Source organism: Macaca thibetana, chromosome 14 (assembly GCF_024542745.1).
Source record: "Macaca thibetana thibetana isolate TM-01 chromosome 14, ASM2454274v1, whole genome shotgun sequence".
NCBI classification, from domain to species: domain Eukaryota; kingdom Metazoa; phylum Chordata; class Mammalia; order Primates; family Cercopithecidae; genus Macaca; species Macaca thibetana.
The window spans coordinates 66,616,510-66,641,866 of NC_065591.1; the positions used below are offsets into that span (position 1 = coordinate 66,616,510).

General features: G+C 42.7%; 2 protein-coding genes across 4 annotated transcripts in view; both read left to right on the forward strand.

Moving 5' to 3' along the window:
- RPS3 (ribosomal protein S3) overlaps nt 1–25,357 on the forward strand; it is a 735,956-nt gene that overhangs the window by 308,186 nt on the left and 402,413 nt on the right. The window contains exon 1 of one of the 3 annotated variants that reach the window (XM_050756434.1): nt 8,033–8,036. The exons of the other annotated variants lie outside the window; for them this stretch is intronic. The gene's annotated coding sequence lies outside the window, so the exon portion shown is untranslated. Of the gene's footprint in view, nt 1–8,032; nt 8,037–25,357 lie in introns of those variants that run through there. 3 annotated transcript variants of the gene reach the window in all.
- NEU3 (neuraminidase 3) lies at nt 787–23,743 on the forward strand. Its single transcript, XM_050756175.1, is given in 6 exon segments — nt 787–1,264; nt 1,267–1,329; nt 1,332–1,401; nt 1,403–1,575; nt 7,316–7,527; nt 18,554–23,743. Coding segments are annotated over 6 exon segments (1,878 nt in total). The 5' UTR covers nt 787–984; the 3' UTR covers nt 19,634–23,743.

Consider the following 25,357-nt stretch of genomic DNA (forward strand, 5'->3'; position numbering starts at 1 on the left):
TTTTTCTTCATATGTCAATATGAACTTTCTTTGCAGTCCTTGTTCTTTTTGATGTTCTAATTTTTCCATATTTGGCCAGTGGAATTACCTTCAAATTGACTCTTATCTTCTTTTGACATGACCTGAAATAGTCTTTTATGGCTTTCTTGCTTTCTGTTAAGACAAGATGTTCTAGGCTAATCTTATAAATTTTCTTCCCTGCACCTAAAATCAGCCATTTTTTCCATGGAACCCTGGTTCCTTTGGGGACAAAATAGTAGTTTAAGACCCATTATTTGGGCTTATTACGATTGAGTTGGCCTCTGGTTCTAGGCCTTTTTTTTTTTTTTTTTTTTTTTTTTTTTTTAGAAAAATACAGCAGGTTGTATTGAGGTTGGCTCCTGTGTTCTTTCAAAGAACCCTCATCATTTTGTGAGTTCTTTCTTTATGGCACCACGACGTTCCAGACTCATCTTGTATGTTCCCTGCCTCAGCACAGGATTTTTTTTTTTTAATGAGAAAAAATATCACGAATTCAAATTTATGGAAGCTTTACATTTTTATGTCCTCTAAGTTAGCAGTCTGTCCTTTTATTGGTGTTTGTAAAATTTCTTCTTTTTACAATTTTTATATTTTAGAGACAGGGTCTCGCTCTGTCACCCAGCCTGGCGTGCAGTGGTGCAATCACAGCTCACCACAGCCTCCAACTCCTGGGCTCAAGGCATCCTCCCACGTAGGCCTTCCAAAGCGCTGAGATTGCAGGCATGAGCCACCAGGCCCAGCCTATTTCCTTTATGTTATACTTAGTCCCAGATAAAAAATGACCTTAGATCAGCCCTTTCCTCTTTGGTTGGGGAGAGGAGGGCTTAAATTCAGGTACTGTGAAACAGAAGAATGGACTCAGTGCTATGTGACAAATCTGTGTATGTAAATGTGTGTATATACAGACATAAATTATACATATGAATACATTTTCATTTTCATATTTTGCAAAAAGGATAGCCAATGCTCTGGACCTCTGGTCCTTTTTGTAGGGTACCCTCTGAGGCCCGGAACCTTTGCTCAACTCTCAGGCTGTCCGGGGAAGTTTTAGGCGGTGATACCGAGCTGCAGACCAATGTAAGAGCTCGGGGCTGTGGGACTGAAGAGAGGAAGCGACTGTTGGGAACTGAGGTGGGCCCAGGGCTTAAGCTGAGCTGGCGAGGGTAGAGGTGGTGCTGGTCCCGTGCGGTGGTGGGGACCGGGCTGTGGGCTGGAGGGAGGGGCAGCGCCGAGGGGGCGGGACGGGGCGGGCTCGCGGAGGAGGCCAACGGTTGGCCCCAACCGCCACTGACTACAGCCTGCGTCCGCCTCTTTCGTTGCCATTACCTCTTTCCGGCAGTCGACCTGCTCTTTGCTTCTCGGGGTTTGTCTCCGTGTCCTCCCTCTGTTTCTCCCTCTCTATCCTCCTCTGTCTCCGTCTCCGCAGCCTTGGGGCCGGTGCCTCTCCCAGGCTTCGGCGAATGAGACCTGGGGACTTGCCCCCGCGCCCCATGGAAGAACCCCCGGCGTCCAGCTCTGCCCCGACAGAGACGGAGGAGCCGGGGTCCAGTGCAGGTGAGCGGGGTTGGGAGACAGGAGAGCTCCCGAGGAGGACTCAACTGTGGGGACAGGTTGAGCAAGACCATCTGCGCTTGGGAAATCCAGCCTTGGATCATTGAGACAGAGCCACCCTGTCCGCTAGGATCTGACCTGGCCGGAGTATTCTTGGCTAGTCCTATTTTTATTTGTTCTCACTGAAGCCTGACTTAAACCTCAGAATTATCACTGCAGAGATGAAAGGGGACTGAGACTGGAAAACCCCTTCTTACCAGAGGTCTCTGGTCGGCAGAAAGATCCCTGAGCTTCAGTTTCAACTTAGGAGACCTGGGTCTTGGTCCAGATTTTACTGTGGAGCGGCATTCAGTAAGCTTTGCCCCCATCCTGTGCCTGAGTTTTCCCATCTATACCATGAGGTGGTTTAGACTACAGATCTTCAAAGGTCTGGCACGTGATAGGTGCTCCTTAAATATTACTTGTTAGGAGTGAATAGATGAGATAGGGAGGCCTCCTTCTGGGATTCACTGGAGGCTCACTGGGTTAGTTGGAGGCTGTGGAATTACATTATTATAGCCTGAGAAGTAGGCGGTATTATCTCCATTTTATAAGTGAGGAAACTGAAGCTCAGAAGTAAAGTGACTTGCTAGTAAGTGTCAAAGATAAGTCGGACTTCAGAGTCCATGCTAGGCTATACTCTCTCCCAGTAAGAAAGCGGGGAGGACTTGATGGGAAAGTGATTATATCGAGCAGCAATTAATCATTTGAATTCTCTGCCTAAATGAACCCCAGAGCAGGACCATATCTGATTCTTTTCTCTCCCCAGTTTCCAGCACCTGATTTGTGTGAAATAGTTTGGGTGGCAATGCCAGAATCACCATCTATGTTACTTCTGTCATCAACACGATCAGTATAATTACAAAAATTAATGGCTGTAATTGTTATAGTGATAATAAAGCATAAGTGAAACTGTGAAGACATCAAAATTTATAATTAAACACACCTATTGAAACAGGACTCTAAAATTTATAAAGCACTTTTGAGTGGTTCTTCATATTGATCTGCTTAGGTAGGTATTATTATCCATAGTGTACAAGCAAGAAATCCAAGATCTAGAGGTTGAGTAACCATCAAAACGTCATGCAGCAAGAAATGGAGCTGAGACATGAATCCAGCCCATCTGACAAGTTGTGCTTCTCCTTTGCTGATTTCCTATTTCCTCTCCCTTTCCTTTTTTTTTTTTTTTTTTTTTTTTTGAGACAGAGTCTTGCTGTGTCACCCAAGCTGGAGTACAGTGGTGCAATCTCAGCTCACTGCAACCTCCACCTCCTGGTTTCAAGTGATTCTCCCGCCTCAGCCTCCTGAATAGCTGGGATTACAGGTGGATGCCACCATGCCCAGCCAATTTTTTTTTGTATTTTTAGTAGAGACGAGGTGTTACCATATTGGCCAGGGTGGTCTCGAACTCCTGACCTCAAGTGATCTGCCCACCTCAGCCTCCCAAAGTGCTGGGATTACAGGCATGAGCCACCGCACCCAGCCTCTTCCTTTCCTGTTCTGAGCCCTATCCTACTCCATGCCTATCCTGTGCTCCATTCTTATCACCTGGAGAATTCCTGTTTAAATTTAACTAATAGTCACATGTTGTCTGATGATAGTAGTGTTGGGTTAACTTCTAATTAAAGTGGTAAGAGTTTAAAGTATGTTCTCTTTCAGCAATAAAGAGGGATTTAAATGTTTTTAAGAAAGGGAGTTGTAATTGTTATTATTGTCATTGTTATCCACAGGATTCAAGGAATAAAACTAGAATATACATTAGTTCGTAGTTTAAAAATAACTGTCGTATATTGCACTCATACTATGTCACAGGCCTTGTAATAGCCACTGTAGTTAAGCATTTTATTTCTATCACCTACTCTACTGAATTGTATAGGGGAGGATCCTGAAGCATAGAGAAGTTGAGTAACATGCCCAAGGTCACATAGTCCTGGCCTGGTCCAAATCCTATGTTCTTAACCATTACCCCAGCCTGGCTCAGAGACAGATTATTTGCTTAGAACAAAGCCTGACCCTCCCAGGGAGGAGAGCCTGAATTGAGGGGAGAGAAGTGTGCTCTAGTATTGGGTGAGAAGATGGTCTCCCCTTGCTTATCTTTTGATTCTGCTGTTGAGAGCCTGAGATTGAAATGAAGGGAGGCTTTTCTTCTGGACTCAGCAAGGCCACTCCCGCAGTTCCCCTCATGATACTGAGCCATAGTTCTTTTCCCTTCTTTAAGTTAGGAACAAGTGACTAAGTATTCATATGCTATTGATAAAAGTTTGTCTTGATTGACACTAGGAGGCTGTAACCAAAAGCAGTGCAACTTTGCCCTATAGTTCATTGTCCTGAAAGCTTCCTGGAAGATTGGTCTAAAATCATCATGCCATTCCTCTGTCAAGAACTCTTGAGTGGTCTCCCATCTGTGGAATAAACACCTTAATAAAGTATCTAAGCCTCCCAGGATCTGGACTGTACTGACCCCTTCAGTCCCACCTCTGCCCCATCCCTTGCACTCCACCTTACTGTAGTCATACTAAACTACTGAGAGGCCCTACAACTCTCTGTGTTTTCTGTCACCTATAGGCTTTTCACATCCTCGTCCTCTGCTCTTCTCCTTTTCACCCTCAGTTGGCTAACCTGTAGGTTGTTTTCTGTCACCTATACACTTTTCACATCCTCGTCCTCTACCCTTCTTCTTTTCACCCTCAGTTGGCTAACCCACTATTCATTCTTTAAGATCTGGCTCACTCATTCAGTCATTCAACAAAAATTTGTTGAGTGCCTATTATGTACTAGGCATAGTTCTAGGTGTCAAGGTGGAGCAATAAGAAAACAGACATACCCTTGCCCTTTCTGGAGCTTCCATTTTGTGGTATGTATTAAACAAATGTAACATAGGAGACATCAAAGTGTGATAAGTGGTGTGGAGAATAGAACAAGGAAAGAAGATAGGCTGGGGCAAAGGAGTTGACAGAGAAACCCTACTGATTGGATGATGTTTGAGCAGAGCTGAAGAAGTTGAGAGAGTGTTATGTGACTATCTGAAACGAGTGTTCCAGGCAGAGCCTGTGACTATATGAGGCAGGAGCTCTTTTGGCTCAATAATTCTCTCCAAAAATCCTTCTCTGGTGCCTTGATCTGGACAGATGCCACTTTTATGTTTTTCTACTTGCTATTGTGTTTACCTCTAAAGTAGCACTTATTACATCGTGTTATAATTGTCCATGTATATGTCTGTTTCCCTCACTTGATTGGGTTTCTTGAGAGCAGGAACCTCTGATCCTTCTCTATCTTCTCAGCACCTATTTTAGAGCCTGACATGGAGGAGACACCTAGAAATATTTATTGAATAAATCGTTCTTACAGCCTGATAATATTTACAAATGATTTGTAAAGTTGGGTTTGGATGACAGTTGGTTTGAGGAAAAAGTAATTCTAAGGCTGCCTTTTGTCTGTCTGGCTTGATTTCCCTTTTGAGCCTCTGAGAAGTGGAACACCTGGTTTTCTTTAAGAAGAATACTTGGAGACTCCATTGTGAGCATTATGGCAGGGTAGCCAAACTGTAAAATGGGGGGTAAAATATAACAAAGGCAGCCGGGCATGGTGGCTCACACCTGTAGTACCAGCGCTTTGGGAGGCCGAGGTGGGTGGACCACCTGAGGTCAGGAATTTGAGACCAGCCTGGCCAACGTGGTGAAACCCATCTCTGCTAAAAATACAAAAAATTAGCTGGGCGTGGTGGCAGGCGCTTGCAGTCCCAGCTACTCGGGAGGCTGAGGCAGGAGAATTGTTTGAACCCAGGAGGTGGAGGTTGCAGTGAGCCGAGCTCACGCCATTGCACTCAAGCTTGGGCAACAAGAGCAAAACTCCATCTCAAAAGAAAAAAAAATAACAAAGCCCTTTATAGCTGAATTTGTGAGAAAGTAAGAGAAATCTCCAGGGACTAAGAAACCAAGCGTGAACTGAAAACCAGAGTGATTAGCTCCTTAATCTGCCCTCAGCTGTACTGGATGTCTCACCTAGAAACTTGGACTTTAATAGGCCTGTTTTTTTTTTTTTTTTTTTGAGACGGAGTCTCGCTCTGTCTCCCAGGCTGGAGTGCAGTGGTCGGATCTCAGCTCACTGCAAGCTCCGCCTCCCGGGTTCCCGCCATTCTCCTGCCTCAGCCTCCCGAGTAGCTGGGACTACAGGCGCCCGCCACCTCGCCCGGCTAGTTTTTTGTATTTTTTTAGTAGAGACGGGGTTTCACCGTGTTAGCCAGGATGGTCTCGATCTCCCGACCTCGTGATCCGCCCGTCTCGGCCTCCCAAAGTGCTGGGATTACAGGCTTGAGCCACCGCGCCCGGCCAATAGGCCTGTTTTTATACCAAATGAAGCTATAGGTCCGCATGGGTTAGACTCTAGTGGGTTTTTGTTGTTGTTTTGTTTTGTTTTTGAGACGGAATCTTGCTTTGTCGCCCAGGCTGGAGTGCAGTGATGCAATCTCGGCTCACTGCAAGCTCCGCCTCCTGGATTCACACCATTCTCCTGCCTCAGCCTCCTGAGTAGCTGGGACTACAGGCACCCGCCACTATGCCCAGCTAATTTTTTTTGTATTTTCAGTAGAGACAGGGTTTCACCATGTTAGCCAGGATGGTCTCCATCTCCTGACCTCGTGATCTGCCCACCTCGGCCTCCCAGAGTACTGGGATTACAGGCGTGAGCCACCATGCCCAGCCTGGTTAGACTCTAGTTTTTGACAGAGGATGGCATGTGAAATCCTCACATGAAACTAGGTCCCTTGAAAATCTGCACCCTGTGTAGGGTGTATACCTTCTGATAGGGTGGACTAGTATCTTAATTCATTTTCCATTGCTTATAACAGAATACCTGAAACTAGATAACTTATAAAGAAAAGAAATTTCTTACAGTTATGGAGTCTGAGAAATCCAAGGTCCAGAGGCCACATCTGGTGAGGGCTTTCTTGCTAGTGGGGACTCTGCAGAGTCTGAAGGCAGCACAGGGCATCACATGGCAAGGGAGCTGACTATGCTAGCTCAGATCTCTGGTTTTCCTCTTATAAAGCCCCTAATGCAACTCCCTTGATAACGCATTCATCCATTCATTCATTCATGAGGACAGAGTCCTTATAACCCAGTCACCTCTTAGAGGCCCCACCTCTCAACACTGCCATATCGGGGATTAAGTTTCAACATGAGTTTTGGAGGGGACATATATCATACCAGATCTACTAGGAAAAAAAAAATTCTCCCTACTGACACAGAGGGAAGACAAAGAAGATTGCCTTTTATCCTAGGCTTTTGTACAGAAAAAAAGTTTTCCCAGAAAATTCTTAACCACAGCCATTCACTCGTATAGATACCCAAATGGCCTAGAAACTCCAAGTCAAGAATTGACATTAAAAACCACCTCAGGCTGGTAATACCCCTGGATGCTTGGCAAAAAGAAATGCAAAACCGCTCTGCTCCAAGATACATACTTGACACAGGCCACACAGAATTCCCACAGGGTCTGGAGTTAATGAAATTCTCATTTGTTAAATAAGAATGTATATTGCTTGCTTTGTACTATTGAGAGCATATGTTACTCTTGTATAAATAAACATTTGAATATGTATCTGTGCCTCCCCTTTGCTCTCCAGAAGTGAAATGATGAAGCAGAATTTATATGCAGGCCAGCATTTGGGTATGGACACACATTGAGCTGCCTTCTATCCTTGCAGAGGTCATGGAAGAAGTGACAACATGCTCCTTCAACAGCCCTCTGTTCCGGCAGGAAGATGACAGAGGGATTACCTACCGGATCCCAGCCCTGCTCTACATACCCCCCACCCACACCTTCCTGGCCTTTGCAGAGAAGCGTTCCACGAGCAGGGATGAGGATGCTCTCCACCTGGTGCTGAGGCGAGGGTTGAGGATTGGGCACTTGGTACAGGTGACTCTTCATCCCAGATCTGAGTCTGGGCCTCAGTTTCTCTTCACAAAGCTCAGAGCTCTTCAGGATCTGTGCCTTTTCTCATCAGTACAGGAAAGCCATGTGGGGAGCAGAGGCAGAAAAAACAGCAAAAACAATGGCTCTCACTGAGTGCTTATTGTGTTCCAGGGGCACATTGGGTCCTCACAGCCACTCTGTTTCGTAGGTACTGTTTTCAGTCATATTTTACAGACAAGGAAACTGAGAGTCAGAGAGGTTGCCATTTGCTCAAGGTTATACAGCTATAATAAAGCAGTAGAAGCTGGCTTCAAACTCAGTTGCTGACTCCAGAGACCGCCACAGTTATTTAGATTCAGCTAACGTATGATGTGCCTTTCATTTATATTCCATTTAATCCTCATAAATCACCCAAGGAAGTAAGCATTGGTAGTCCAATTTTGCTGATGGTGGATCCTGGTGCTCCAGAGGTAAGTAATTTGCTCAGGACCACATTTAGCAGATGATGGGGGGATACCAGTAATAACCACACTTCTACTACTAATGCTAATGCTGTATGTGAGGTACATTTTATTATCTCCACTTTGCAGGAGGTAACCAGGCCTGAGAATTAAGCTCATTTGCTTTGGTCACACATCTAATAAGTGGGAGAACTGGAGTTGGAGCCCTTCCTCTTCAGTAGAACATTTTGACTGTATTTTTAGTGAGGAAAGAGAGGTTGCTATTCTTTGGCCTGGAAGCTACGGGGTTATTTCAGACCCCAGATAGGCATACGTCAGAGATATTGTGGATTTGGTTCCAGACCACCACAATAAAGTGACTGTCACAGTAAAACAAGACACATAAATTTTTTGGTTTCCCGGTGCATATAAAAGTTATGTTTACACTATACTGTAATCTATTAAGTGTGTAGTAGCATTATGTCTAAAAAAAAGTACACACCTTAAAATATTACTGAAAAGTGCTAATGATTATTTGAACCTTTGGCTAGTCAGTCTTTTTGCTGGAGTAGGTCTTGCCTTGATGTTGGTGGCTGCTGACTTATCAGGGTGGTGGTTGCTGAAGACTCAGTGTATTATTATTATTATTATCATTATTATTGAAGCATTTCTTACTTATATAGATAATTTCTTAAAATAAGACAATGGGCTGGGCACAGTGGCTCATACCTATAATCCCAGAACTTTGGGAGGCCAAAGTGGGAGGATTGCTTGAGCTCAGGAGTTTAAGACTGGCCTGGGCAACATAGCAAGACCTTGTCTCTAATAAAAATAAAAAACATTAGGTGGGTGTAGTGGCACACACCTGTAGTCCACAGCTACTTGGGAGGCTGAGGAGGAGGATTGCTTGAGCCCAGTTCAGGGCTCCAGTAAGCTGCGATTGTGCCACTGGGGGACAGCAATACCCTGTCTACCCCCAACAAGAAATAAGACAACAATGAAGTTTGCTGAAACAGTTGACTCTTCCTTTCACAAAAGATTTTTCTGTAGCATGCAATGCTACAGAATTTGATAGCATTTTTCCCATAGTAGAACTCATAAATGAATCCTCTCAAACCCTGCTGCTGCTTTATCAACTAAGTTGATGTAATATTTTAAATCCTTTGTTGTCATTTTGACAGTGTTTACAGCATCTTCACCAGAAGTAGATCCTATCTCAAAAAACTACTTTCTTTGCTCATCTGTAAGAAGCAAGTCATTTGTTCAAGTTTTATCATGAGATTGCAGCAATTTAGTCACATCTTCAGGCTCCACTTCTAATTCTCTTGCTATTTCCACCATATCTGCAGTTACTTCCTCTACTGAAGTCTTGAACCCCTCAAAGTCATCCATGAGTTGTGGGAATCAACTTCTCAGTGTCTCTTAATGTTGATATTATGACCTCCCATGAATCATGAATGTTCTGAATGGCATCTAGACTAGTGAAATTTTTCCGGAAGGTTTTCAGTTTACTTTGACCAGATTCATCAGAACAATCACTATCTATGGCAACTATAGTCTTGTGAAATGTATTTCTTAAATAATGAAACTTGGAAGTTGAAATGACTCCTTGATCTGTGGGCTACAGAATGGATGTTGTATTAGTGGCTGTGAAAACAACATTAATCTCATACATCTCCATCAGAGCTCTTGGATGACAAGGTACATTGTCAATGACCAGTAATATTTTGAAAGGAATCTTTTTACCTGAGGAATAGGTCTTAACAGGGGCCTGTAAACAGAAGTGCTTCATCCAGGCTTTTTTTTATTGTAGAGCACTGGCAGAGTAGATTTAGGATAACTCTTAAGAGCCCTAGGATTTTCTGAGTGACAAATGAGCATTGACCTCAATTTAAAGTGACCAGCCTGTCTTTTGAAGGTTTGAAGCCAGACATTGACTTCTCTCTAGCCATGAAAGTCCTAGATGGCATCTTTCAGTAGAAGGCTGTTTTATCTACAGGGAAATCTGTTGTTTGGTGTAGCCACCTTTGTCAGTTACCTTAGCTAGATCTTCTGGATAACTTTCTGTAGCTTCTCCCATCAGCACTTGCTGCTTCACCTTGCCCTTTTATGTTATGGAGACAGCTTCTTGCCTTAAACCTCATGAACCATCCTCTGCTACTTTCCAGCTTTTCTTGTGCAGCTTCCATACCTCTCTCAGCCTTTGTAGAATTGAAGAGAGTTAGGGCTCTGCCCTGGATTAGGCTTTGTCTTAAGGGAGTGCTGTGGCTGGTCTGATCTTTTATCCAGACCTCTAAAACTTTCTCCCTATCAGCAATATGGCTGTTTTGCTTTCTTATCATTCCTGTATTCACTGGAGTAGCACTTTTAATTTCCTTCAAGAACTTTTCAGCCTGGTGCGATATCTCATGCCTGTAATCCCAGCACTTTGGGAGGCCAAGGTAGGCAGATCACTAGGTCAGGAGTTTGAGACCAGCTTGACCAACATGCTGAAACCCTGTCTTTACTGAAAATACAAAAAAAAAAAAAAAAAAAAATTAGCCAGGCGTGGTGGTGCATGCCTATAATCCCAGCTAGTCAGGAGGCTGAGGCAGGAGAATAGCTTGAACCCAGGAGGCGGAGGTTGTGGTGAGCAGAGATAGAGCCACTGCAATCCAGCCTGGGCAACAGAGGGAGACTCTGTTTCAAAAAAAAAAAAAAAAAAGAATTTTTTCTTTGCATTTACAACTTGGCTGTTTGGCACAAGAGGCCTAGCTTTCGGCCTGTCTTGGCTTTCAACATGCCTTCCTCCTAAGTTTAATCATTTCTAGCTTTGATTTAAAGTGAAAGATGGGGGACTCTTCTTTTCACTTGAACACTTAGAGGCCATTGTAGGGTTACTAATTGGCCTAATTTCAATATTGTTGTGTTTCAGGGAATAGGCTGAAGGAGAGGGAGAGAGATGAGGGAACGGTTGGTGGAGCAGTCAGGACACATATAGCATTTATCAAGTTCACCATGTAATATGGGCACAGTTATCATACTCCAAAACAATTACAGTAATAACATTAAAGATCACTGATGAAAGATCACTGTAACAGATATGATAATAATGACAATGTTTGAGATATTGTGAGAATTAACTGAAACATGACAAAGACATGAAGTGAGCACATGCTCACTTCAGGGTTGCCACAAACCTTCAGTTTATAAAGACAATATCTGAGAAATGCAGTAGGGCAAAGTGCAATAAATCACATATACCTGTATTTCTTATTGTTGCTTTCCTCTCTCCCAGGGCTAGCTTAAGTGAGACAAATGAGACAATGGTTTTGAGAGTCTTTTGTAAAAATATATATAGCTGTGTCATCTCTCTATATCTATATAGTAGGCACTTTAATACTCCTAACCTACCCTGCTTTTTTACCTACAGATGCCTCAAATCTGACCATTAAATCTTCATATCCATAGCAGATAACCTTCTGCTGTTAAAGTGCACAGTGCAAATGCTATTCTGCTTGAACATGGGCCTTGCTATCAATCCCTATCTTTGCTTTTGATGACATTGGCTCACATTTATCTTGGTGAAGTTTTTTTATTTTGTGGGATTTTTGGTTCCTGCTCTTTCACCTTATCTTGTCATGAGTTTTTCTCATGGCCTCCCAGGACCAGACTTCTGCATGTATAACTAGCCTCCACAGAGGCCCAGCCCTACAGCCCAGTAGAACTTGGGATTCTAGCTCTTTCCTTTCTTCTAGGACAAGCATTGCCTGTGGTCATCGGTCATGTTGCACTGTTTTTGATCAAGACAGTAGGCTGTTAAGCATTTTTTAAAATACTATTTTTTTAGATACAACTTCTATATTGCCTAGGCTGGTCTTGAACTCCTGGCTCAAACAATTTTCCTGTCTCAGCCTCCTGAGTAGCTAGGACTACAGGTGTACACCACTGTGCCCAGCCTTTTAAGTTTTAACTATCTGTTTGTCTGTCTGTCTGTCTGTCTAGAGACAAGCCCTCTCTGTGTTGCCCAGGCGGGAGTGCAGTGGCTATTCACAGGTGTGATTGTTGCATACTACAGCCTCAAACTCCTGGCCTCAAGCAATCTTCTCGCCTAAGCCTCCTGAGTAGCCGCAACTACAGGCAGGTGCCACTGAGCCAAGCAAGCATTTTTTATCAGACCACAACTGTTGTATAACTTCACTACTCAGTAGTCATACACATTCACAAACATGTCCCCTTTAATTCATTCTCTCTTTATTTCATTCTCTGATTTATTTAATTGTAGAATCTTGAAGTTAGAAGAATCATAAGCCCAACTTCTTTCCCAATATAGAAATCTGTATTCTATTGGTAGTTACTAAAATCTTAGTGGTTAAGAGCATGGCTTTGGAGTCAGTCAAGACCTATCATTTATTGGCTTTGTGACCTTGGATACTTGACTCTTCTCTGTTTCATCATCTGCAACATATAGTTAATAATAGATACCACATAGTAAGAACTAAACATTTGTCATTTTCCATTAAGGGTCTCCTTGCACAACTCTTCAAATGAGCACCTGATTGCTGTGGCAGCTGTTTTTTGTCTGTGAATGAGATGATCTCTACTTCTCTATAACTACCCATTGGTTTATTCTGCCTTCTGGGGCAGTCAATCTATACAAAATGTAGATACAATCTCTTTTTCAGAGAACTACTCTCTGAAGTACCTGAAAGCTGCATTCATGCCCTCTGAGTATTATGTTTTCTGGGCTAAACAACTTCAGTTCTTTCTGTAACTTCTTAGGGCACAGTCCTGATTTGGTTTCTGGTCCCTTGAAAAGTGTGATTACTGTCCTTGGGATCCGGTCTGAGATGGCAGTGTCCTTTTTTAAAGTAGAATACTCGGAACTGAACTTGGGACTCCAAGGGTAGACCAACCATCTCAGCCATGAGGTGAGCTATCCTATCTTGTATTCCCTTTAATGCAATTGAAGGTAAAATAGCACTTTCTTGGTAGCTACATAGCACAATTGACTATGTAGATTGTGTAGACTATGTAGACTATGTAGAGTAGATGGTCAGCCAAAACCTCCAAGTCTTTCTCACATTTGTTGTTCTCTTTTAAAAAAAAAAATAATAATAATTGTAGTAAAATATATCTAACATAAATTTTACCATCCTAACCATTTTTAAATGTATAATTCATTAGTGCCAGGTATATTCAAATTGTGCAGCCAATCTTCAGAACTTTTGATTTTTCAAAACTGAAAGTCTACACCCATTAAACAGCTCCCCATTTCTCCCTCCTCAGTCCCTGGCAACCACTAATCTACTTTCTGTTTCTATAATTTTGACTACTCTGGATATCTCATATAAGTCGAATTGTATAGTGTTTGTCTTTTTGTGATGGCTTATTTCACTTATGTAATGTCCTCAAGTTTCATCCATGTTGTAGCATGTATCAGAATTTCCTTCCTATTTAAGGCTGAATAATATATCATTGTATGTATATACCACATTTTGTTTATTCATTTTTTTTTTTTTTTTTTTGAGGCAGGGTCTCACTTTGTTGCCCAGGCTGGAGTGCAGTGGCGTGCTCATGGCTCTGCAACCTCGAACTCCTGGGCTCAAGCAATCCTCAGCCTCCTGAGTAGCTGGGACTTCAAGTGTATGCCACCATACCCAGCTAATTTATTTTATCTTATTTTTGTAGAAATCGGGATTTCTGTATGTTGCCCGGGCTCCCTTCATCTCTTGATGGATGCTTTGGTTGCTTTTCCCTGTTGGGTATTGTGAATAACATTGCTATGAATAAGGGTGTGAAAATATCTCTTTGAGACTTTGCTTTTAAATCTTTTGGACGTAAACACAGAAGTTGAATTGCTGGATCATTTGGTAATTTTATATGTAATGAGAAACTGTCATGCTATTTTCCATAGTGGCTATACCATTTTATATTCCTACCAACAGTACACAATGGTTCTAGTTTTCCACATCCTCACCAACATTTGTTATTTTCTGGTGTGTGTGTGTGGTAGCTGTCCAAATAGTTGTGAGGGGGATACGGGATACCTCATTGTGGTTTTTAGTTGCATTTAGTTGCATTAATTAGTGATGCTGAACATGTTTTCATATGCTTGTTGATTACATTTGTTCTTGTTTTACATTTTCTTTCTTTCTTTTTTTGAGATGGAGTCTTACTCCGTCACTCAGGCTGGAGTGCAGTGGCGCGATCTCGGCTCACTGCAACCTCTGCCTCCTGGGTTAAAGCGATTCTCCTGCCACAGCCTCCCAAGTAGCTGGGACTACAAGCGTGTGCCACCATGCCTGGCTCATTTTTTTGTGTGTATTTTTAGTAGAGACAGGGTTTCACCATGTTGACCAGGCTGGTCTCGAACTCTTGACCTCAAGTGATCCACCCACCTCGGCCTCCCAAAGTATTGGGATTATAGGCATAAGCCACAGCACCTGGCCTACATTTGTTCTTTAATCAGTTTTCCCCATGCACATTTTTAAGCCACAACGTGTTTTACCTCTGTCAAGCCTCAGCTTGATTTATATGTCCCATTGCTCCAGCTAGTTGAGATCATCTTAGATTCCAAGGCTTTCATGCTTTGTTTACTCTTTCTTCCACCTTCATGTCAACTATATGTTAGATATATCTGGCTCAAATTATTTTCTCCTCTCAACCACTAAGGATGACTAAACTTCTGACTTCCCCAAAACCAGACTGCTTAATAAGTAAGCTGACTTGATCACTTACCTCTGGCATGTTTAGTGTGCTTAGGGTACTCTGGTATAGAATGGGCTGTCCCAGAGATCTTGAATTCCCTTTTGAACTAGCGTAGTTCAAGGACGGAATGGTTTTTTATCCAGAAGACTGCAAGGGGTCTCTTCTGTGGAATGGGAGTTAGCACTAGATAACCCTTATGGTCCATTATGGCTTAGTTTTCTTTTTTGTTTTTGAAACAGGGTCTTGCTCTGTCACCTAGAAGGGAGTGTAGTGATTGATCATAGCTCACTGCTGCCTCAAACTCCTGGGCTTAATTGATTCTCCTGCTTCAGCCTCCCAAGTAGATAGGACTTCAGGTACTTACCACCAGGCCCAGATAATGTAAAAAATAAAAATAAAAATAAAAATGCTTTGTAGAGATAAGGACCCACTATGTTGCCCAAGTTGATCTCAAACTCCTGGCCTCAGGCAAATGGCTCTGAGAGTCTATGATCTGAGCCTGCTTAATCTGTTTTGTCCATTTATACATAAATTAATTTTTTAGGCCGGGCGCGGTGGCTCAAGCCTGTAATCCCAGCACTTTGGGAGGCCGAGACAGGCGGATCACGAGGTCAGGAGATCGAGACCATCCTGTCTAACACGGTGAAACCCCGTCTCTACTAAAAAAAATACAAAAAACTAGCTGGGCGAGGTGGCGGGCGTCTGTAGTCCCAGCTACTCGGGAGGCTAAGGCAGGAGAATGGCGTAAACTCGGGAGGTGGAGCTTGCAGTGAGCTGAGATCCGGCCACTGCACTCCAGCCTGGGCAACAGAGCGAGACTCCGTCTCAAAAAAAAAAAAAGAAATTAATTTTTTAAATTTATTTTTTGTTTTAGGTAGTTAATACATTTCATATAGCTGAAAAATAAAAATAGTATAAAAAGATATATTTCTCATTTCCATTCCCCTATCTCTTATAGGCAATCACTATTATTTCTTGTTATCTTTTCGGTGCTACTTCATACAGAAGCAAAGCAAAACAAGTATGTACTCTTAATTGCCCATTTAAAAACTTTTAAAAATGTGAAGTGATAACATATGCAGAAAACATAAAACATAAATGTGAAATGCACAAAACCTAAGTGTCAGCTCAGTGAGTTATGACAAAGCCAACACTTGTGGACTCATCATATATAGAACTAATATTCCAAGAAATAGAATGTTGTCAGCATCTGAGAAGTTTCTCTTATGGCCCCGCCCTTCTTCCCAAAGGAGAAGTTAATTATATTAAGTTGATTTATAGCCCTAGAGTTTAGTTTTGCTTTTTTTAATCTATGTAGTCTTTTGGTCTGGCTTTTTTTGTTCAGTATTCTTGAGATTTATCCAAATTGTTGTGTGTAACCCTAATTTGTTTTTCATTGTTACATAGTATTCTGTCGTATGAGCATACCACAATTAAGTGATCCATTTTACTGTTGTTGGATACTTGGGTTAGTTATTATAAGTATAGACTATACTGCTATGAATATTCTTATACATGTTTTTGGTACTGCAGGCATACATTTTGTTGGGTATGTAGCTAGGAGTGGAATTACTGGTTCATGTGGTATGTGTACGTTCTACCTCAGTAGATAATGTCAACCAGTTTTCTCAAGTGATGGTTTTAAGGGCTGTTCTGCCTCAGTTCCATCCTTATTCCTTGGATTTGGCCCTTTAAGGTTCCATCTCAAATTACATGACAGTTTACCAGGCCTTCGAGTTTTGTCCTCCTACTCGATAAGGTTGTCAAATGACTTGCTCAGCTTCTCAGCCTTTCAGTTACTTCTTTGAGAATTAGTAGGATGCCCTAAGGGGAAAAGGGACCAGCCAACCTCTCTGAATGAACTTAGCGTGTAATTCTTCATTCTTATGTTTGCTCTCTGCTCTCTGGTGCTTTCATATATTTTGTTTTTGTTTAAATGTTTTATCTATTTTTTTCAAGTTCTCAGTGGAAGGATTGGTCCAATTATTTAGTTTGCTGTAACCAGAAGTCCCTTTCCTCCACATTTCTGATGCAAAAAGTAGCATACTACATACACTATTGTGTGTTTTGCTTTCTTTGTTTAAGAATATATTATGAAAATCAGGCCAGGCGCGGTGGCTCACACCTGTAATCCCAGCATTTTGGGAGGCCAAGGCAGGTGGATCACCTGAGGTCAGGAGTTTCAAACCAGCCTGGCCAACATGTCAAAACCCCGTCTCTACTAAAAATAGAAAAATTAGCTGGACGTGATGATGCAAGCCTGTAATCCCAGATACTCAGGAGGTTGAGGCATGAGAACCGCTTGAACCTGGGAGGCAGAGATTGCAGTGAGCTGAGATTGCACCACTGCACTGCAGCCTGGTTGACAGAAAGAGAGACTCCATCTCAAAAAAAAAAAAAAAATTATGGAAATCTTTCCATATCACTATACATGGAAAAAAGTTTTACCCCATGTATTGCATGTTTATTTCACCCATCCTCTATTGATGAATATTTGAGTTGTTTGTAGTATTTTGCTACTTCAAGTAATGCTGCATTTGAATAATCTTATACATACTTAATTTGATGAGCAGATATATCTTAGGATGGATTCCCAGAATTGGGCATGATGGGAAAGGATAAATGTTGTTTGTAATTTTGATATATGTCCTACATACAGGTTGAACTATTTGCACTTCAATCCATATATGAAAGTGCCAGTTTCTTGACATTTGCCAACACAGTATTGTCAAGCTTTATGATTTTGCTAATTTGACAGATGTAAAAGTTATATCAATTTAGTTATTTTGTTTTATTTTTATTTTTAGAGATGGGATTTTGCCATGTTGCCCAGACTGGTCTCGAACTCCTGGGCTCAAGCTATCCTAACGTGCTGGGATTACAGCATGAGCCACTGTGCCTGGCCATTGTCAGTTTAGTCTTAATTTGCATTTCTCTCTTATAAGTGAAGCTGAACTTTTTTTTCTCTTTTTGTAAGTTGTCTGATCTTGCTCTTTGCCCATTTCTGTTGGGTTCCTGGAAATTGTCTTACCAATTTCTACTATTGTTTTGAAAATATGTTAGGGAGATTAGATCTTTCTTTATTTGCAATATGTCTGATTAGGCATTATCTCATTGTATCCTTATAATAACTCCTTTGTGAGGATGTTATTAAACTTTCCACTTAACTGATGAAGAAATTGAGGTAAAGTAAGATTAAGCAACTTGCCCATAGTCACAAAATAAGTGATGAAAGCATGGTTTGAACTAGGTGTCTCTGAATCTATGCTTGAGCTTTCAACAAAAGTTATGAATTGCCTTCCCAGTGTAGTACAGGAAGGAAAAAAATTTGTCTTAAATTTCCCTTTATTTGCCTAAAATTTCCCTATTTGTCTGCCTTGCTTTTCTTCTCTTCCTTTTCTTTCTTTCCTTTCCTTTTCTTTTTTTTCTTTCTTTCGTTGTAAAAATATTTAGCTCCTATTATGTACCAGGTGCTGGAGAATCAATATTAGTAACTAATAGTATAAGCCCTCAAAAGGCTCATAGTCTAGAAAAGGAAGACAGTCACAAGAAGTTACAATGTTATACAATAAACTTATTAGGGGAGGAGAGTGAGTTTCATGGAAGGCTTTATAAAGGAGGTGACTTTTGAGTTGGGTATGGAGGATGATTTGGAAATCTAGATAAAATGAGGAAGAGCATTCCAGACAGAGGAGACAGCTTGTACAACATTTAGCATTGTCTCTTTCCAGCTTTGTAAGTTATCCTGTAATATTTGAGAATTTAGTGAGTAGTTAGGCCTTCATGATTTTATAGATTTCAATATCATTTCTTATTTATGAAAAATACTAATACTTTTAATGAGCTTCACGTTTTCCTATTAGTATCTCACTCCTACTTTCTCCCTTCTCCTTGTCTAGTGGGGGCCCCTGAAGCCACTGATGGAAGCCACACTACCTGGGCATCGGACCATGAACCCCTGTCCTGTATGGGAACGGAAGAGTGGTTATGTGTTCCTGTTCTTCATCTGTGTGCGGGGCCATGTCACAGAGCGTCAACAGATTGTATCAGGCAGGAATGCTGCCCGCCTTTGCTTCATCTGCAGTCAGGATGCTGGATGTTCATGGAGTGAGGTGAGGGACTTGACTGAGGAGGTCATTGGCTCAGAGCTGAAGCACTGGGCCACATTTGCTGTGGGCCCAGGTCATGGCATCCAGCTGCAGTCAGGGAGACTCGTCATCCCTGCATATACCTACTACATCCCTTCCTGGTTCTTTTGCTTCCAGCTACCATGTAAAACCAGGCCTCATTCTCTGATGATCTATAGTGATGACCTAGGGGTCACATGGCACCATGGGAGACTCATTAGGCCTATGGTTACAGTAGAATGCGAAGTGGCAGAGGTGACTGGGAGGGCTGGCCACCCTGTGCTATATTGCAGTGCCCGGACACCAAACAGGTGCCGGGCAGAGGCTCTCAGCACTGACCATGGTGAGGGCTTTCAGAGGCTGGCCCTGAGTCAACAGCTCTGTGAGCCCCCACATGGTTGCCAAGGGAGTGTGGTAAGTTTCCGGCCCCTGGAGATCCCGCATAGGTGCCAGGACTCTAATAGCAAAGATGTACCCACCATTCAGCAGAGCTCTCCAGGCAGTTCACTGAGGCTGGAGGAGGAAGCTGGAACACCGTCAGAATCATGGCTCTTGTACTCACACCCAACCAGTAGGAAACGGAGGGTTGACCTAGGAATCTATCTCAACCAGACCCCCTTGGAGGCTGCCTGCTGGTCCCGCCCCTGGATCTTGCACTGTGGGCCCTGTGGCTACTCTGATCTGGCTGCTCTGGAGGAGGAGGGCTTGTTTGGGTGTTTATTTGAATGTGGGACCAAGCAAGAGTGTGAGCAGATTGCCTTCCGCCTATTTACAGACCGGGAGATCCTGAGCCACCTGCAGGGGCACTGCACCAGCCCTGGTAGGAACCCGAGCCAATTCAAAAGCAATTAATTGGCTTAGGACCCAATTTCCATAGATGCAAATGGCAATTACAGCCAGGTTAACAGAAGCTACTGAAGTCTACAGAGAATCAAAAAACTTAATATTCTGTTCCCTACCTTTTTTCACTTCTCCCCCTCCAAAGAGCAAAATGAAAATTTTGCCTTAGCTACTGCAGTGGAAAGAGCACTGAACTAGGAGTTCAAAGACCAGAATGTGGTTCTGGCTCTGCCACTGGCTTGCTTTTGGACCTTGGATGTGTCACCTGAACTCTCTGGACCTCAGGTTTCCATCTGTAAAATGAGAGTATTGGTTCTAAGATTTCTTATCTTCTCATCCCTAGGAGAAGCATAGTGCCTGCATCCTTCATGGTCAGTAAGTCCTGGCTGTATAGAAGACTCTGATGTCAAAATGGAAATCAGAAGACTTATCTTTTCACATGACTTACCCCTTATCCAAGTGTGAGGTTACAGGCAGGTGTCATGGCAGGAAGGAAGACCAGATCTATATGATTTGTTCCATTTTTAATAACAAAAATATCCACACCCTTCTAATAATGGTCAGAGCTCTGTAGGCACTCTATCCTAGAGGAATTAAGCAAAACAGAAGAATCATGAAGTCTCCTACCTTCTACACCTTTGTAGTTCTGCTTACCTTCTCTTCCTCATCCAGAAACATCATTTTCTAGGGAGGACAATGAGAATCTCAGTGCCAGTAGTACTGGATAATAGTGTGTATTGCTTCTGGTGGCATTACCCTGATGAAGGATGGGCTTAAGTTCATTTATTAGGATGTTCCCGATGGGAAAAGGACATGGATTAGGACTTTAAAACACTGGACAGAATTTCCCACAGTCTCTGCCCTCAAGGAGTTCACCAGTTTATGGGGCTAGAAGAGGGAGAAAATTCAAGAAAATAAATGTAGCTGGTGGGAGAGTTTGTAGATGTTGGGCTATATGTTGGGGTGATGGTAGCTCCTGATGTAATTTTCTTAGTTGCATCTTCAATGTGCCTGGAGTCGTCTGTCCAAGGCTTGTCCAGGCTTCTGGGTTTGTTTTTTGTTTGTTTTATTTTTTCTCAGGATATTGTCCTGGCCCAGCTACTCCTTTACCTGTGAGAAGATCTTCACCATTAGGAAGATCTCTGGACCCCCAAATCTCAGAATCAGGCCTATTTGTATAGGCCCATGGAAATCACTACTTGTGAAGCAGGGATGCCTTTTTGTCTAATGATTTTCATGCTGAACTTAGTCCATGCTGAGTCTCTTAGATGATACCACGTTGGTTGTTCCTATCTTAGATTGTTTCCCCCATAGCCTGTTCTTGCAACAGAAATTCTATCATGAGAGGTTTATTTTTTTGTACCTATTTTAGGAGGCTAATGCTTAAACTGGTATCAACTAAATATATTTGGTGTTGTATAATGACCACAGAGAACAAGTCTTAGTCATGAAATATAGCCTAGGAGGCTAGGGGTTACTGTTGCACTAGTTGGGTAGAGAGAGTACTACAGGATGAAAGTCGAGATTAACTTTACCTACTTTAACAGATTGCTTAAGCCATGGCTTAGAGTGGCTTTTAAAAATCCCCTTAGCCTCTCCTACCTTTGCCAAGGTAATCTTCCCAATACACAATTATTTATTCACTCATGCATACATTTATCTAAATATTTCTTGAGTGCCTAATACAAGGTACTTTCTACTGCCATTCCTTGGCTCTAAATCATTTGTGGTTCCCTATTGCCTATTATAATGTAAAGATGTTTACATTTAGCCTGACATGTAGGACCTTCCAGCTGTTGAGTGAAATAATGCACACTTTACTCTACTTCCTTATATGAGGCCCAGTGTCAGGGAAAACCTCTGTCAAGTTGACCAGTGAAGGGTGGTGGTGGTCTAGGGATGGGCAGGGTTGGTGCAGGGAGGAATTGGGGAAGGGGAGAGGATTAAAAGGGCAGCCCCCTCCTAAGTGGTAGAAACTCCTTGTTAAGCAAAGCTTTCCTGAGCACTGTACTGCAAGTGGATAGGAATAGGGAGGATGGCCAAGTCCTACAACCAGGGCTAAAGGATGAAAAGAATGAGAATATCAGCTTCTTTAGTACTACTCAAGAAGGGAGTCAAGGCAGGGACCTTGGTCCTGTGCCATTGTGACCCAGAGATGTCTAATACCAGTACTCATAAGAGGTCCATCTCTAAATTGCCCTCCTCTTACTTCTTCCCCCTACTTCATGTTTTTTCTCTTTAATGACTAACATCGAAACTCTTTAATTGGGGGAGGCCTATGTGCTTATCTCAGGAATAGTAAGAAAAGGGAATTGGGAACAGGGGAAATCCAGAATAAGGACTTGAGAGAGGAGCAGAGTGGGTGATGGCAGCTGTGAAGAAAAAGAACAGATCAGAAGAGTCCTGGCACCTTAGGAAGAAAAAGTGTCACAGACACGAGGCCTAGGCTGGAGAGATGATGTAGGTGGTAGCTGCTGTGAAGAAGAAATGACAACAGGCTGGAGCTGTTCCCTGAAACCTGTGGAAAGGAAGAGAGACCTGCACAGGCTGGCACTTAGCTTGTGGAGAAGGTCCTAACCCAACACTGCAACTTTAAGCTGGCTTAACTTGTCCAAGTTCCAGATGACCAACAAAGACAGCTATAGACACTCCAACTCTGTGCCCATTACCCAACCTGGGAGCTATTCCATGATACTGGTACCCTAAGTGAACCCATTTCAGCCACTCAGATTGACAGGGTGGAAAAGACAGGGCAGGTGGTAGCAGCTGTGAAGAAAAGAGGAAAACAGACAGGTAGCCTGTCTACAGGCATGTAGAGAGGACTACATAGGCCTCGGTCCTTTGCCCTCAGGAGCCCCCTTCCTGTCCCTTGGACTTTTAGAATGGATCCTTCCAGCACACATGGCCCAACACTGAGAGTGCAGGAAGCATGGGTAGGGGCCTCCTGCTGCTGGTATATACCCAGGCCAGCCTCCTGCCGACACAGCCTACTGGCTGTGTTCATGTTCTCACTATTCACCTTAGGCCATTGTCTGGGTACTTAATTTGGACTTGTTTCCCCTGGTCACCAGTCTCCCCTCAGATATTCACAGGACGTCAAGTAGCTTCAGCCATGGGTAAGAGGTTTTTCGCTCTGCCTGTTGGGTAGCCCAAAGGACCCACAAAGGTCAACCTGAGGCTGCACAGCCTCCTCCCCAGGGCAGTAGAAATTGATATCTCACTTTTGCCCGATTAGGCTTCTCACTCCTCTCGAGTAGGCCATAATCCACCTCTTCAGTAGGCCACGCATCCGTCTCTGCGGTGCCAGAATTCACAGTATGGGCCTCCCTTTGGTCCTTACCATAGGCTGCCATGTATTATTGTCTATGTTGTGCCCTCTAGGCCTCTGCTAGGCTGTGAACTCCTTGACTGACTCCTCACTGTGTCCTTTTTACCTTGAATCACAGTGGCTTATCTAAAAGTATAAGCTTTTTTTCTATCGTATTCTGAATTCTCTGAAGGTAAGGACTATGTCTGATTCCTCTCTTTGTCCTCTGCACCCAGCATAGGGCCTGAAACAGAGTAGCCAGCAGTAAAGATACACTGAATGAATGAATGAGTCAACGATCCTTGGCCTCTGAAGCTAATTGAGAAGGCCAGGGGCAGTTCCGCTTTAGGGAGAAGGATGTTGCATCCCTTTGTAGATTGTGTAGCATTCAAAACCTGCTGAACACTCACCCTCAATGTGTATTCTCTGTTCTGGCCTGCTTCCAGGTCAGTTATACACTTCCTGGGATGGGCCTTTCTCTGGCTTAAGCTTGGTTGTCCCTGGCTTTCCCAAGGATCACAGCCCAAAAAGTGCAGTGGGGAAAATTTATGGCCTATTCGAGAAGAGTGGGCAGCCTAATCAAGCCAAGCCTTGATTTGGGGTTCTCACTTAACTGGTATTTTCCCTTTGTCCCCAGTTGAATTTTCTGTAGTTACAACTTTTCCAGGCTTCTAAGGGAGTTGCTGAGGCTCGACTCGATGTGTTCTGACTATGTCTTGGCTTTGTGATACTGAGCGCCAGAAATACTCTGTACTATGAAAATTACCATCATTCTTTGAAACAACAAAGAGGAATAAAGAACTTAATTCTGGTGACTATTGTTTTTTTTTTTTCTTAAACTGTAAGATGATTATTATACTAATATCTAGTTTGAGGCAATTTCTTGGTTTCTCATAAGAACTTTTACTCTCAGAAACTTTACTAATGATAATCCTTTGGACTTTTACACATTGTTATTTGAACATAATTACCTATTAAGGGAAGCAGAGCAGGGATTACAATGCCTAGTTATGGAGCACAATCTCATACACTAGCTTTTAAGAGGAGGAGCCAGAGGTACAGAGTCACCACTGACACCAATACTGGTGCTTGCCACTGCGTCACTTAACCTTTTTTCAAAACACCTTGAGATTGTTCCCAACTTGTAGCTGAAGGGGCCACAAATATTTATTACTAGCCAAATCAAGTGGAATGATAGCTTTAACTTAACTGCTAATTTTTACTTGACTTTGTTTGTTCCATTGAGATGTTTAAGGCACTACTGAATTTGGCCAAATGTTTCAGCATAAGCTCTGTTAGTAGGTCAGTCTGCTCTCTTAATTCCACTATTGGAAAGCTTTCAGGCTGGGCATGGTGGTTCATACCTGCAATCCCAGCACTTTTGGAACACTGATTTACAGAAAAACATCTTTGGCTGGTGGAGAATGCCTGTGTCAGTAGAAAACTGAAAGAAGGGAGCCAGGCAGAAACTGATAAGGGTTGAGAGGCGGCAAGATTCCTGATGATAGCCAGTAGGGTCCTTCACTGTTGTGGGAACCAGTGACCTACCAGCGTTTATTTCTTAAGCTAGCTTGAATTTTATATATGTGTGTGTGTGTGTATATATATATATATATATAGCTTTCAACCAAAAGAATTTAAGTACCCATCCTCACAGAAAACTTGATTAATTGGTACCTAAACCTGTTAGTCACTACCTGGAACTGAAATGTAAGCCATGAGGAATTAACTTTTTTTTTTTCTCCTTACTTTGCATGCACTCTCTTCCCTCTGTCGCCTCAAGAAGCCTTGATAGAATCCCCACTTGCTCATTGCCTGGCTTGGGTGTTACAGCTACCTTGATCTCCTCTCTGGTTACGTTGTATGTAGTTTGTAATCCATCTTCATCCTCTTTGCTTATAAGTGCCTTTTTGAGGTGTGGCTTTGAGACTGCTTTATCAATATCATGATCTGGCAGTGTTGACAAAGATTCCTTGGTTGATTGATAGTCCCTGAATGACGTGTCCAGTTTCCATCTGCATGCATTTACAGCCATGCAGAGGTTTGGGGACTTAGTGGGTGATAATTCCTCACATCCTCGTAGCCTAAATACTTTGAGGAAAGGAAATAGTTCCTCACCATGTTCCTCAGTCAGGCGTCTTCCAACCCTCAGGAACCTCATGATGTCACGACCTACTCCAGGCAACAAAGCTGCATGGTTGAAACCTTCCTCAGTGAACCTATGCATTATCACATATGGTGTCATTTCAGAAAATGTGGCAATGAGTTTAAATTGGCTTATAAAGGCACACGGGGTCATCCCTAGGCTTGGGTCAGCATCAAGTTTAAAACAAAAGTATGTGATTTTGATGTCAAGGCCTTTGCATGCTAACCATGATGCAGCCTCTTTAAAGTCAAGCGCAGGATCTAGATCAACTGACAGAGACACC